Source organism: Chlorocebus sabaeus, chromosome 10 (assembly GCF_047675955.1).
Source record: "Chlorocebus sabaeus isolate Y175 chromosome 10, mChlSab1.0.hap1, whole genome shotgun sequence".
NCBI lineage: Eukaryota > Metazoa > Chordata > Mammalia > Primates > Cercopithecidae > Chlorocebus > Chlorocebus sabaeus.
This window is the reverse complement of record NC_132913.1, coordinates 110011852-110025446: the sequence shown is the minus strand read 5'-3', so window position 1 is coordinate 110025446 and position 13595 is coordinate 110011852. Positions and strand designations below refer to the sequence as shown.

The window sequence follows — 13595 nt, the reverse complement described above, 5'->3', positions numbered from 1 at the left end:
GTCCTGTAGCCTGACTGGTACCTGGGCCTGAGCCTGAGTCAGGGTCTAAGATCTTTATGAAATAAAATTATGAGCATGAAAGAAGCCCTGGGTCCTCACAGAACAGATGGGGTTGGGGACAATGGTTGCTGCGGCTTCTTGCTCCAGCTTCTTCTGGGACAAATGCTCCCAAAAGGAGGGTGGTACCCATTCCTTGCATCTGGATGAGAGGCCTAATCTATCTTCACCTAAATATCTGCTTACTGTCCCTACAATTTACTTTAAAAAGAAAAGGCTGTAGCTGTGTTTCTATTGAGGTGGATTTTGTGGCTCCACATGCTCGTGCTTACTTTCATTTTAACTTTAACCCAAATTCTCAAGATCATTCTTTTTAAAATTTTACTTTAAGTCCTGAGATACATGTACAGAATGTACAGGTTTGTTACGCAGGTATACGTGTGCCATGGTGGTTTGCTGCACCTACTGACCATCCTCTAAGTTCCCTCCCTTCACCCCCCACCTCCCAACAGGCCCTGGTATGTGTTGTTCCCCTCCCTGTGTCCATGTGTTCTCATTGTTCAACTCCTATTTATGAGTGAGAATGGGCGGTGTTAGGTTTTCTGTTCCTGTGTTAGTTTGCTGAGGATGATGGCTTCCAGCTTCATCCAAGTCTCTGCAAAGGACATGATCTCATTCCTTTTCATGACTGCATAGTATTCCATGATGTATATGTACCACATTTTCTTTATCCAGTCTATCAATACCAAGATCATTTTTTATTAAAGCCTACAGAAATCAAACAGTAGCCCCAGATAAAAAGAGATGCCAGAGAACCCAAGAGTTCTTCATTCCATATTGATGTCCATGAACATATTTGGAGAGAACCTCTTTGTAACACGAAGCAGCAGTGTAGCAAATTAAGAATGCCCTCCTCCCTTCCTTCCCTCCATCTTAGAAGCCACCAGTGTGGTGTGATGTGGGATGGGGACAGCAAGGATGTGTCTTGGAAGGTAAAATTACAGGACTGGCCCTTCATTGCTCCTTTCTTATTTCCAAGATCTGAGGTCCACCTTCACCCAGACAGCACCCAGGTCAGGGCTAGGCTGAGGTGAAGCTGGTGAGGCATAGCATGCAAATACAAGGTCAGATCTTGTCTTCACTTAAAATTTGACTATTTAGCTCATCATGGGGTTTTGTGGCATGAATTTTGATTTTTTAAAAAACTGCATTCAAATTATTTATCTTGATTCCTGAGATTTTTAGCACGCCTTAAACTTGGAGACTTGCCTGCCTCTTCTGAGGCCTGGCCTTGAGTCGGTTACTATCAGCACCTTCTTTTGCATTTTAAGAGGAAAGCATAATGTTGCTCTCTGATAGATCCTTGGGAAGCCGTAAACCCCCTTCTCTGAGTTACTTCGGCCTCTGTTCCTTTTGACAAACGATCTCCCCAATCTGTTCACTTTGTGGCTTCTGCCCTTCTGCCCCCTCCCTTCCATGTTTCCCATAAAAAACCCACACCAGGGACCAGGGAGAGAAGCAAGAAGGCCCGTGTGGGGCGTGGGCCTTTCCCTCCCAGGTTTTTTGCTAACTTAACTTTAGAGCTTCAGAATTGAGATAAACACATAATGAGCAAGCGCCCATTTCTTTTTAAAGAAATCTTTCTTGTACCCATTACGATGATAAATAGCGCCCCTGTGGTCAACCGTGGCCAGCCTTACGCTCTGGAACTTCAAGGCAGTCGTAGGAAATTGAATTCTCAAGGACTTTTACTGTGCCAATCATGGCGGCCCTGGACAATATTTCTAATATGGTAAAAGGGTGGATGGACTTTTAGATGCAGATGGGACTCTGTGTTCCCACCACTGCCTCCAGCCTAAAACAGCATGGAAGGATCAAAGCCATGATTCCGGGCTCCTCTGACCTGATGGGACCCTTACCTTGCAAGGGCACTGGAGACCCCTGATTTCAGGCCCCTCTCTGTGAAGACCTAAGTGGGGAACTGCGACTACTCACTTGTGCCTGTGAGCCTGGGGGCTTTTCCTGTACTGCTTGCTGCATCCTCAGTAAACCGATGTGAATATAAATGACCCGAGTCTCCAACGCTGTTCTAGCCCATTTTCAAAACCTTGAGGGTTCAGCGTGGCTCAGCCTCATTGATATTACCTTCATGTTTCATTACTATTATCGTACATGCACCCGAACATAATAATTACTTAATGCATTGGCACGATGAGAAATATAATTACATATGCAAATAATTTTATAAATAAGTAGTATGAGAAACATATTGACACAGTGAGCACAATACCATTCAAACAATCGCCACAAGACCTGACCACAAAGTCTTACCAGGACCGTATGCATCCCAGTGTAGAGCCTGCTGAGACACACCAAGGTAGAAAACACCACGGCCATCACCAGTCCCAACACAAATGGATACTGTGGGGTAAGGAGAAAAAAACAAGGGAATTAGATCACACTCAGACATATGATTTCATGTCATAGGTGGGAATAGGGTTCATTAATGCAAGAATTGCTAGTCCGAATCTTGCATTCCCCAGACCAGCAATCTGATTATCTAAAAACATTTTCTAAACAGGGAGACAAAAGAAAGAGAAGGGGAAGATACCGAGGTATACAGTTCCGGGAGGAAGTTTCCAACATATAAGCATGCACGTGAGATGTAGTAGGACTTGGCTTTCAGACTCATGACCACAACTACAGTGCTGGCAGTTTTAGTGAAATGAATAACTTTGATTTCTACCTATTCTTAAATCAGAGCGACAAGAAACAAACAATTTGACCAAGAAGCAAGGTAGATAGATAGCCAGGGCTATAATCTGAAAATCCCAACAAGCGACTTCTCCTCCTCTGTGGAAGACGCAGGGGCAATGGGCCCAAAGTAAGAATCAGCATATTTGCGTCCAGATGTCAAAAGCACTTGTGCAGATTCTACTGACTCTCAACATTTGCTGCTGAGTAATACTAGCAGCTGGAGGAATCTGGCTAATGCTGAATCATATAAGGAACACACAGATAGTTTGCTTATAAACTAGACATAGGCATGTAATCCACCTGCTTCAAGCACTAGTGTCTGTGGTATTCCGTAGTAAGAAGATCAAAGACAATAGAGCACTGTCTGTATTAGGCAAAGCACTTTATCCCATCTCCCTTAGTCTTCACATAACCCTATGAAGTAGGCTCTGTTATTAGCCCCATTTTACAAATGAGGGAGCCCTTAACCATGATAATAAATGACATCGTTAATAAACTTTATCACAAAGGCACTTTCCCCTCAATGCTCCCATTTGACTCTCACAACAGGAGCTTGGGGTTCAGAGAAGTGAAATGATCTGCCTGAAGTCACACAGCCAGTAAGTGAGAGTCAGAACTGAAGGCCATGCCTTCTGAGTCCAACCCTAGTGTGTTCTTTCCCATGTAACACGTGAGTACCATAACACCTGGTTGTCATGTCTGTTCTTGAGTTTTATCATTAACTAAGTCTCTGATTTTAATTTAAAAGTGTTAAGAATTAATGAGTTAATATCTTTGGAAATTAGGGTGTGGGAAGTAGCCTCAACACACATTTAAAAAATTTTATTTCAATAGTTTTTGGGTTACTCAACACACATAAACCAATATATATGTAAATAAATATATATAAATAAACCAATACATATAAAATATATAAATAAACCAATATTTAGAGCTGTTTATGAGCAAACAACTCAGCTAGCTAAATACATTCACCATTAAAAATCAAATAGGAAAGAAATTCACAACATGACTCCGACCTTATGAAAACTGCTACATCATGTAAGTTGACAAGAATTTTTTAAGGAAGACTGGGCAGCTCTGCAATGGATGTGTCTGTGGTGATGGTGGCGGTTTTGCTGCTGTGAGCCTCCACCTGCTGCTTTTCTCTTAAGTGACATTAGCATGTTCATAGACTTCTCTGGGCACCAAGAGCAACCCAATGGGAGCTGGTGCTTGGCCCACTATGTCCTTCTAGGGCAGCTGACATTGGGTACAACATGGCTCAGCAGCCTGCACTAAGTTAATTCAGACAGTGCCGAGGGCTCAGACGTTGTTTGACCTTGGCATGACATTTAAGTAACTTATGACAAAAGCTGATATCTAGTCAAATATATTCCTTGTAACTGTCCCTTTCTTATGTAAGAGAGGTGTAAACCCAGATGACCAGGTAGAAGGCTACAGCAGTAGAGCTGGGACCCCACAATAGTCCTGGTCTTTCCAGCTACATGAAGCTTGACTTCCTGCTTCTGCATAACCTGGAGTGTGGAACATCCCTGGTCTTCTGGGGTAAAGGGACAGGGCAAAACAATACTGCCATTTATCTATAAGACTGCTAGATTTAACGGAATCTAAAATTTCCAGTGGGGCTGGGTGCAGTGGCTCATGCCTGTAATCCCAGTGCTTTGGGAAGCCCAGGCAGGCAGATTGCTTGAGGCCAGGAGTTCAAGACCAGCCTGGGAAACACAGCGAGACCCCTTCACTATAAAAAATTTTAAAAAATTAGCTGGGTGTAGTGGTGCATAGCTGTGGTCTCAGCTACTTGAGAAGCTGAGATGGGAGGATTGCTTGAGCCCAGAAGGTCAACACTGCAGTGAGCGCTGATGGTACCACTGTACTCCAGCCCTAGCAACAAAGACCCTGTGTCAAAAACAAACAAATAAACAAACAAACAAACAAACAAAACTTCCAAAGGGTAAAAGATAACACTTATAAAACTAAACAGAGGATTAGAGCCATAGGTCTCAAATAGGAAAAATAACTTCATTGCTGTAATAGTATAACCTTTTAAGTCTTACTATAATTGGCATTTAAGCAGATATTAAGTAAAATTCTTCTATTTTCAGCATTTATTAATCCTCTGCCATTTAGAACATTCTAGAAAACTTTGAGCCATCGTTTCTAGTGGCTGAGCCTTAACCAGGGCAGAGACATCCTTAGAGGCTAATTTGAGTCACAGACTCTTTGCTGCCCCAGGCCCCAGGGAGTCTGGCAGAGGGATTTGGTGGAATCATCTCAGCCCTGGAGAATCATTTACTAGGACATAAACTCCTCTTGCAAACAGAGGATGAGAACACTAATTCAAGCACTGTCTCGTCAGGCAGCCCAGGGCGATAATACATGCTGGTCTCCGGGGATGGTCCATATTATGCTAGTTGTCCTGGTGTCATTATTAACGGTGCTGATGTTCACACTCAGGCATAACCTGATTTAGATGCTAAATTATACGGTCACTTTATTTATGATGCAATTGTCATCTGCTTAATAGGTTTCAGTTTCTCTTAATCTTTATTTCATAAACCTTAAGGTCCCTCAAAGCAGCTTTAAGAGAAAATTCAGAAGTGCAGCCTCTATTTGCTGCCACAGTAGATGGGTAGGAAGAAGAACGAGGCCACCTTACCTGGTATCTGTCCATAGTAGAGATAAGGAGGGTGAAGGCGATGGCGGTGGCCGCCATGGCGTGGGTGGACGGCATTCCATATTCAGCAATCAGTCTCTTTTCCAGTTTCACAACTGGAGGGGAGGAGGGACGGGGCCACTTCAAGATATCCTTGGCCACTTGGCCAATATACATCACCAACTGTAAAATCAAAAGACCGAGGTAAGTCTAATCAAATAAGGAAAATGAATGCATTTCCAAGTGTCATGTATATATTTTGGGGTTCTCAGGTTGTTGGTTGACGGCTCCTTTCTCTCTGACCAGCTACTTGTTGGCAAAGTCTTGTAGGATATTTCAATTGGTAAAAAGAGAACAGGCTTTCTGGACTTCATAGGACCACTGAGCAACTAAGATATGACATTAATGCATATATTATTTATTTTAACCATATATTTAACAAACACTTATGTAGCTTACATAAGTGCTGGGCACCATTCTAGGAGCTTTGCCGATTTTTACTCAATCCAGTGACACCTGGAGAATGCAGACCAATTTTACAGATGAGTACACCATTGCGCACTCATCCACAGGCACACAGTCAGCAAGTGGCAAAACTGGGATTAGAATCTAGAAAGTCTGACTTCAAAGTCTGTGCTCAAACTATCATATGATGCTACCTCCAAAACAGGATGGTCCTGCGCTAAAGATAACCTAATACTCAAACTAGGAAGTACTTGTTTTCAAATTTTAACACAAAAGCGACTTTTCTTACTGGAACAGCTAGTAAGATACTTTTTGAATGCCGCTGTTGTATGTAGGCAACATACTGGATTTACTGTAACTTCTTTAATAACCAGGAGCATCATTCAAATAAATGGCATTGGTATTTTCAGTCTTTAAATAAAGACTGAGGTTGGGTGCGTGGCTAATGCCTGTAATCCCAACACTTTGGGAGGCTAAGGCGGGAGGACGGCTTGAGCCCAGGAGTTCAAGGTAAGCCTGGGCAAGATGGTGAGACCTTGTCTCTACAAAAAATTTAAAAATTTGTCAGGTGTGCATGGAATACTATGCAGCCATAAAAAAGGATGAGTTCATGTCCTTTGTAGGGACATGGATGAAGCTGGAAACCATCATTCTCAGCAGACTATCACAAGGTCAAAAAACCAAACACTGCATGTTCTCACTCATAGGTGGGAACTGAACAATGAGAACACTTGGACACAGGGTGGGGAACATCACACACTGGGGCCTATTGTGGGGAGGGGGAAAGGGAGAGGGATCGCATTAGGAGATATACCTAATGTAAACGACGAGTTGATGGGTGCAGCACACCAACATGGCACATGTATACATATGTAACAAACCTGCATGTTGTGCGCATGTACCCTAGAACTTAAAGTATAATAATAAAAAAAAATGTTAAACAAAAAATTGTCAGGTGTGATGGTGTATGTCTGTGGAATCAGCTACTCGAGAGGCTGAGGTGGGAGGATTGCTTGAGACCAGGAAGTCGAGGCTGCAGTTCCAGATTGGGGCCACTGCACTGCAGCCTGGGCAACAGAGCAAGACCCTGTCTCAAAAAAAAGGGCTCGATATGGAGGGTTTTTTTGTTGTTGCTTTTTTGTTTTGTTTTTATGGAGTCTCACTCTGTTGCCCAGGCTGGAATATACACTGTACCTGGCACACTGCAACCTCCGCCTCTTGGGTTCAAGCGATTCTCTTGCCTCAGACTCCTGACTAGCTGGGATTACAGATGTCTGCCACCATGCCCGGCTAATTTTTGTATTTTTGTAGAGACAGGGTTTCACCATGTTGGTCAAGCTGGTCTTGAACTCCTGACCTCAGGTGATCTGCCTGCCTCAGCCTCCCAAAGTGCTGGGATTACAGACATGAGCTGCCATGCCTGGCCTAATATGGAGATTTTTAAAATGATTTTTTCATGAGGTCATTAATGAAGAAATATTCTCCCTCCTTTTTTTAAAGCAGAAGATAGAAATGAGAATTTGATGTACATGAACAGTTCTCAAAAGAAGACATGCAAGTGTTCATATCTACTGAAAAAAGACACGGAAAAATGCTCAGCATCACTAATCGTCAGAGAAATACAAGTCAAAAACCACAATGAGATACCACCTCACACCAGTCAGAATCGCTATTATTAAAAAGTCAAAAAACAAAAGATGCTGGTGAGGCTGTGGGGAAAGGAAATGCTTACACACTGCTGGTGGGAATGTAAATTAGTTCAGTCACTGTGGAAAGTAGTTTGGAGATTTCTCAAAGAACTTAAATCAGAGCTACTGTTCGACTCAGTAATCCCATTACTGAGTACATACCCAAAGGAAAATAGATCATCATACCAAAAAGACACATATGCTCATCTGTTCATTGCAGCAGTATTCACGACAGCAAAGACATAGAATCCACCTAGGTGCCTATCAATAGTGGACTGGATAAAGAAAATGTGGTACATGTACACTATGGAATACTACACAGCCATAAAAAAGAACAAAATCATGTCCTTGCAACAACATGGATGGAGCTGGAAGTCAAAATACTAAGCAAATTATTTCAGGAACAGAAAACCAAATACCACATGTTCTCACTTATAACTATGAGCTAAATATTGAGTGCACAACGACATAAACATGGGAACAACAGACACTGTGGACCACTAGAGGGGGAGGGAGTAGGTTGAAAAACTATTGTTTATTATGCTCACTCCCTGGGTGCACTATACGCCTGTGACAAACCTGCACATGTATTCCCCATTTCTAAAATAAAAGTTGATTTAAAAAAAAAAAGAATTGGATGTCCATACCCTTTAAAAGTGAATAGGATTATTAACCACAGACTTGTTTATTTTGTCAAGGAGTGAATAGGATTATTAACAACAGACTAATTTACCTTGTCAAAGAAATTTACAGGACAACTTCATAATCTAATATGTAAGAGCAACGTATTTACTTAAGTACCTGCCTTTGCAACTTAAAGCATTGTCTGAGAACTGGCTGTACCAGTCCCACCCAGGAGCTGCTTTAACATGCATCATCTCAGGACCCTCCTTAGAATCTCTCTTTTCACAAGATTGCCAGGTGATTGGTGTGCACAGGGGAATTTAAGAAGCACTGCGCTATACAGTCCTTTTGTACAAATCACTTTGTTGTGGGCTTTAATCATAAAACGTATCTTACCAGGACTGTGTTGATCTTACCAGGGTTTTATTTAGCTCGTGATGGATGGCATTACCTTGCTTGGAACAAATCCCACTATGAAGAGCTATTTCAAAATAATGTTGATTAGTCAACTGGATTCCTGTAGGAGTTCCCACATTCTAGTGCTTTCTTTTAACTCCTTGAGTTGCCGGTTAATTTCATGCGTAATTCCAGCAAACCCAGTCACCAACCCCCCTGCCCCCCAACAGAAGGTCTTGCATATGTGTTTGTGCTTCACTGCCACTTTGCTCTGGGCTAGAAACCAAGAACCACTCCCTGTGCACAGCAGGCCAAATCCACAGGCTATAAAGCCTCAGCAACAATTACTCTGAATTCCATAGCTGCAATTTCCAATCGGACTTTGAAACTTAACTTCTTTACCATCCACTTAACCACCAGGAACCACTCTTCCTGGAAATCAGCTCACTCTTTTTATGTTTCTGCCTCCCTCCTGTGAACCTGTAAAAACCACATCTAACTGACCATTATCTGGGGAGTTGAAAATCTGGCAGGTATTACCGACTACTGGGAATTTCTCAGAAGCAGCTTGAAATATACTTCTCAGTCCTACTTCTTCCTCACCCACCAACATAAACAAAATATTATAGGCATAACTACTAATCCCAGTTCCCTCAAAAATACTTAACATTTTCACACCCTAACATAGAGGATAAGGGTAAAAAAATACTTAAAATCCTCAGAAACAGGAAACCTTGAAATCATAAAAATAATGATTGGGTGACTCTCCTTCAGATAAAGTTTAATTTCTTTGAGGTTCATGAGTTCCTTTGTCTTCATTTATATTTCACCTTCTACGTTTGAATGTTTTGTGGAATTAGGAAAATTATTCATTTTATTTAAAAATACTACAGCTGCATATTATGTCTCATTAATAAGTTTCAAATAACACTGACTGCGATCACAGCTCTCTTTAAACAAGAGAAAATAGTTAGAGTTACATTTTTCAAGTTACAGAGGAAAAGAATCACTCTCAGAAGGTTGTATCCTGTCTCTGGCATTGCTGTTTGTGACAATGATGCTATCATGAGCCAAGCCTTGTATTCGGTCCCAATCCTTGAGTAGGGGAAACAGTAACACAGTAAGAAGATTTCAGAGGATAATGTGAAAAGGCTTTGAAAAACAATCCACAGAATTCTATGAGTAGGGGTGTGTGTGTGTGTGTGTGTGTGTGTATATATATACATATACATATATATATAGAGAGAGAGAGAGAGAGTTGGGGGGAGAGAGAGAGAGAACTTTGGTTCAACTGGATGGCCAGGGAACCTGGGGCTGGCTAAAGTGATATAGGAGAGTTCCCTGACCCCCGTCACAGGATGTGCGACAGGTGTGTGGCTCGTCTGTTTGGCTGCAGCTGCTGCTCAAACCCCTTATGGAAGGAGAAGCACGCAGACGAGCAGGGTGCAGGGAGCCCAGGCAAGTGCTCTTGGGGCTCTGGCCCCAGGTTAGGAGTCTAGGGATGTGTGTCTGCAACTCTCAAAGCCCCAGTGGGCATGCTACAGTGCTCTCTTAGCTCTGCTGTCACTGACAGCTTAAGTGTTAACAAGCTCAGTGCCATCTTGGTACCCGGGTTCTTGTCCAGCGTGCAGGAAGGATCAGGTCACACATGGACTTGATGGATGGTGAATACAGGGGTTTTACTGAGTGGTGGAGGTGGCTCTCAGTGGAATGGATAGCGAGTTGGAAGGGGGATGGAGTGGGAAAATGATCTTCCCCTGGAGTTTGGTTATCCAGCAGCTGATCTCCTCTCCGGCTGTCCCCAGCTGAACTCCTCTCGACGTTCAGACATTTTTTCTCTTCTCTCCTTCTCTGCTGTGCCATTCTACTGCTCTTCTATTTGTCTGCCTGTGGAGTCTGGGATTTGGGGTTTATATGGGTACAGGATAGGGGGTGTGAAAACAGGAATGCCTGTTCCTATTTAGGGCAATGGGCTTCCAGGCTGGAGGGTAGGGTCTTTGCCAGGGGACCACCCTCTTCTACCCAGTATTTCCCTGTCTCCTGTCTGTATCAAAAGGAAGATGGTTTAACTAAAGGATGGGTAAAGAAGCATCCAGGATACTGGATAATATGTAGTGGGAACTACTAGGAGGTTAGAACCACTAGAGTTTAAACTGTGAGGCACACTGCTACACATCCACTAGAAGGGCTAAGTTTCCCATTTTCTAAATGAAAATAAAATAGTGCTCATCTCCTAGATTTGTTAGGAGAATGAAATGAGAAAACATACACAAAACACTTAGTATAGTGCCTGGCACATAGAAAGTGACCAACATACATTACTGTAATAGTCAGCAATTATATTTTTATCCAACAAATATTTATTGGGGACCTACTGCTATGGTCTAAATGTGTTCCCCAAAATTCACAAGACTGACACATCAAGAGTTGGTGAGGACCTGGAGCAGCTGAACCTGTCGTACGCCTCTGGAGGAAACACAAAATGGTACCACCACTTTGGAAAATAGTTTGGTAGTTTCTTAAAAAGTCTACTTATATACTTCTATGATAAGTTTCTTAACATATATAAGTTTCTTAACATATACTTATCATATGATCCAGCCATCCCACTCTTACATATTTGCCCAGGAAAAACAAAAGCAATATGACCAGATACTCATATATGAATGTTCACAACAGCTTTTTTTTTGGTTATAGCCCCAATCTGGAAACAATCCAATTACCATTAACAGGTAAGTAGACAAATTGTGGTATAATCACACAACTGAATACTACTCAGCAACAAAAAGAATAAACTATGGACATATGTTTACAACATGGATGAATCTCAAAATAATTATGCTGATTGTAGAAGACAGACCAAGACAAATGACAAAGTAAACAGTACACACTACAGGATTTGTTTACATCAAATTCTTGAAAATGTAAAGTACTTTATAATGACAGAAAGCAAGTAAGTGGTTGCTAGGGAAGGGAAAATAAATTACAAATAGGCATAAGAAAACTTTCGGAGGTGATGAATATCATTGTGATTGTGGTAATGATTTCAGGGATAGGTACCTATGTTAAAATGTGTCAACTTGTATATATTTTTACTTTTTTTGAGACAGAGTCTCACTCTGTTGCCTGGGCTAGAATGCAGTGGCACAATCTTGGCTCACTGCAAATTCCACCTCCCAGGTTCAAGTGATTCTTGTGCCTCAGCCTCCCAAATAGCTGGGACTACAGTCATGCACCACCACACCTGGATACTTTTTGTATTTTTAGTAGAGATGGGGTTTTGCCATGTTGGCCAGGCTGGCCAGGCTGACCTTGAACTCCTGACCTCAGGTGATCCACCTGCTTTGGCCTCCCAAAGTGCAGGGATTACAGGCATGAGCCACCATGTCCAGCCCTCAACTTGTATATTTTAAACATGTGTGAACCCTGTGACTACACTAAAAGTTATTGAATTACATGCTTTAAATGGGTGAATTGTGTAGTACACGAATTATACCTCGATAAAACTGTTAAATATGTGCAGTTTACTGTATACCAAGCATGTCTTAAAAACTGGTTCAGGCTGGGTGTGGTGGCTCATGCCTGTAATCCCAGCACTTCGGGAGGCCAAGGCAGGTGGACCATCTGAGGTCAGTAGTTTGAGACCAGCCTGACCAATATGGTGAAACCCTGTCTCTACTAAAAATACAAAAATTAGCTGGGTGTGGTGGCAGGCACCTGTAGTCCCAGTTATTCAGGAGGCTGAGGCAGCAGAATCACTTGAACCCAGGAGGCAGAGGTTGCAATGGGCCAAGATCATGCCACTGCACTCTAGCCTGGGCAACAGAGCAAGACTCCATCTCAAAAACAGAAGAAGAAGAAAAAAAAAGTGGTTCACATTTTTCTGAAATGTGAGAAGCAGATGTTTGGGGAGAACCTGATGATGAGGCACTATGTTATAGAATGGACCTTTGGCCTTCTGGGAGATCCTGGGCAGAGGCCTGGCCTGACCTAATCTGCATGTCTGATGGTACCCTTTGATACCAAGAGTAGAGTGGGGATGAGGACATCAGGACTTGAAGGAAGGACATCAGTTAAGAGAATATTGCAAAATCCACATGAGAGATACAGTATGATATAAGTCAGCAGTAGGGCAGAAGAGAGATTTGAAGAATGTGTTTTTTTTTTTTTTTTAATGAAAGAATGGCTGATCGGGTTGATGAATGAATGGAGAATGACAAATAGGGAGAAATTACATATGGAAGAGAGGAGAAAGAAATCAATGGAATATGGACTCAGAGGTGATCAGGCACGTAGAAGTGGTTTTGAAGTTGAGAAAGGCTCAGCCCCTGGTCCTCAGCAGGGATGGACGCTCTCCTGGGGGAGATTCTGGTCAGTGCAGTGATTGTAGTCACTATTGGCATTTAGAGAGAGGAGGCCAGGGATGCAACATGCCTTTCAATGCACAGGACAGTGCCACTCTATGAAAACTGTTTTTTTGTGTCTAACATGACTCTTGAGTGTTCTGCCAGACATTCATGTAGGTGAAAAACCCATCTGTGATCCTCGGAGTTGAGAGCCTAACTCTCTTTTACAAGTAAACACCAAATATTTTCTTGCAGGTTGTGAACACACACTGAAGTTTCCAAGGCCATAACTACTGTGCAGACTGAGAGCAAATTGAACTTTGGTTTATTTGGAACTTTATCAAGAACTAGCCAGGTGTAGTGAGTGGCTCATGCCTGTAATCCTAGCACTTTGGGAGGCCTAGGCAGGAGGATTACTCGAGGGCAGGAATTTGAGACCAGCCTGGGCTACGTAGTGAAGCTCCAACTCTATTTTATTTTAAAATTAAAAAATTTTTTTTAAAAAGAACTGTTCATCCTTTGGAGAAATCAGGTTATCATCAAGGGAAATGCTGATTATTGTATTTGAGACTTCATCACTGCATATCTGTGTCCCAGCTACCATCATTGGCACATTCATGGTGATACTGCTTCATAAATAGTAGAGCACATTCAGGGATCCTACTA

The 13595-nt window shown here is 42.3% G+C and overlaps 1 protein-coding gene across 1 annotated transcript in view; it reads right to left on the bottom strand.

The window, feature by feature from the left end:
• The window catches only part of SGPP2 (sphingosine-1-phosphate phosphatase 2), a 141473-nt gene that overhangs the window by 33938 nt on the left and 93940 nt on the right, over positions 1-13595 (bottom strand). The window contains exons 3-4 of the mRNA XM_007966440.3: positions 5414-5593; positions 2329-2418 (exon numbers count right to left, since the gene is read on the bottom strand). Coding sequence (XP_007964631.2) covers positions 2329-2418; positions 5414-5593 — 270 coding nt within the window. The remainder of the gene's footprint in view (positions 1-2328; positions 2419-5413; positions 5594-13595) is intronic.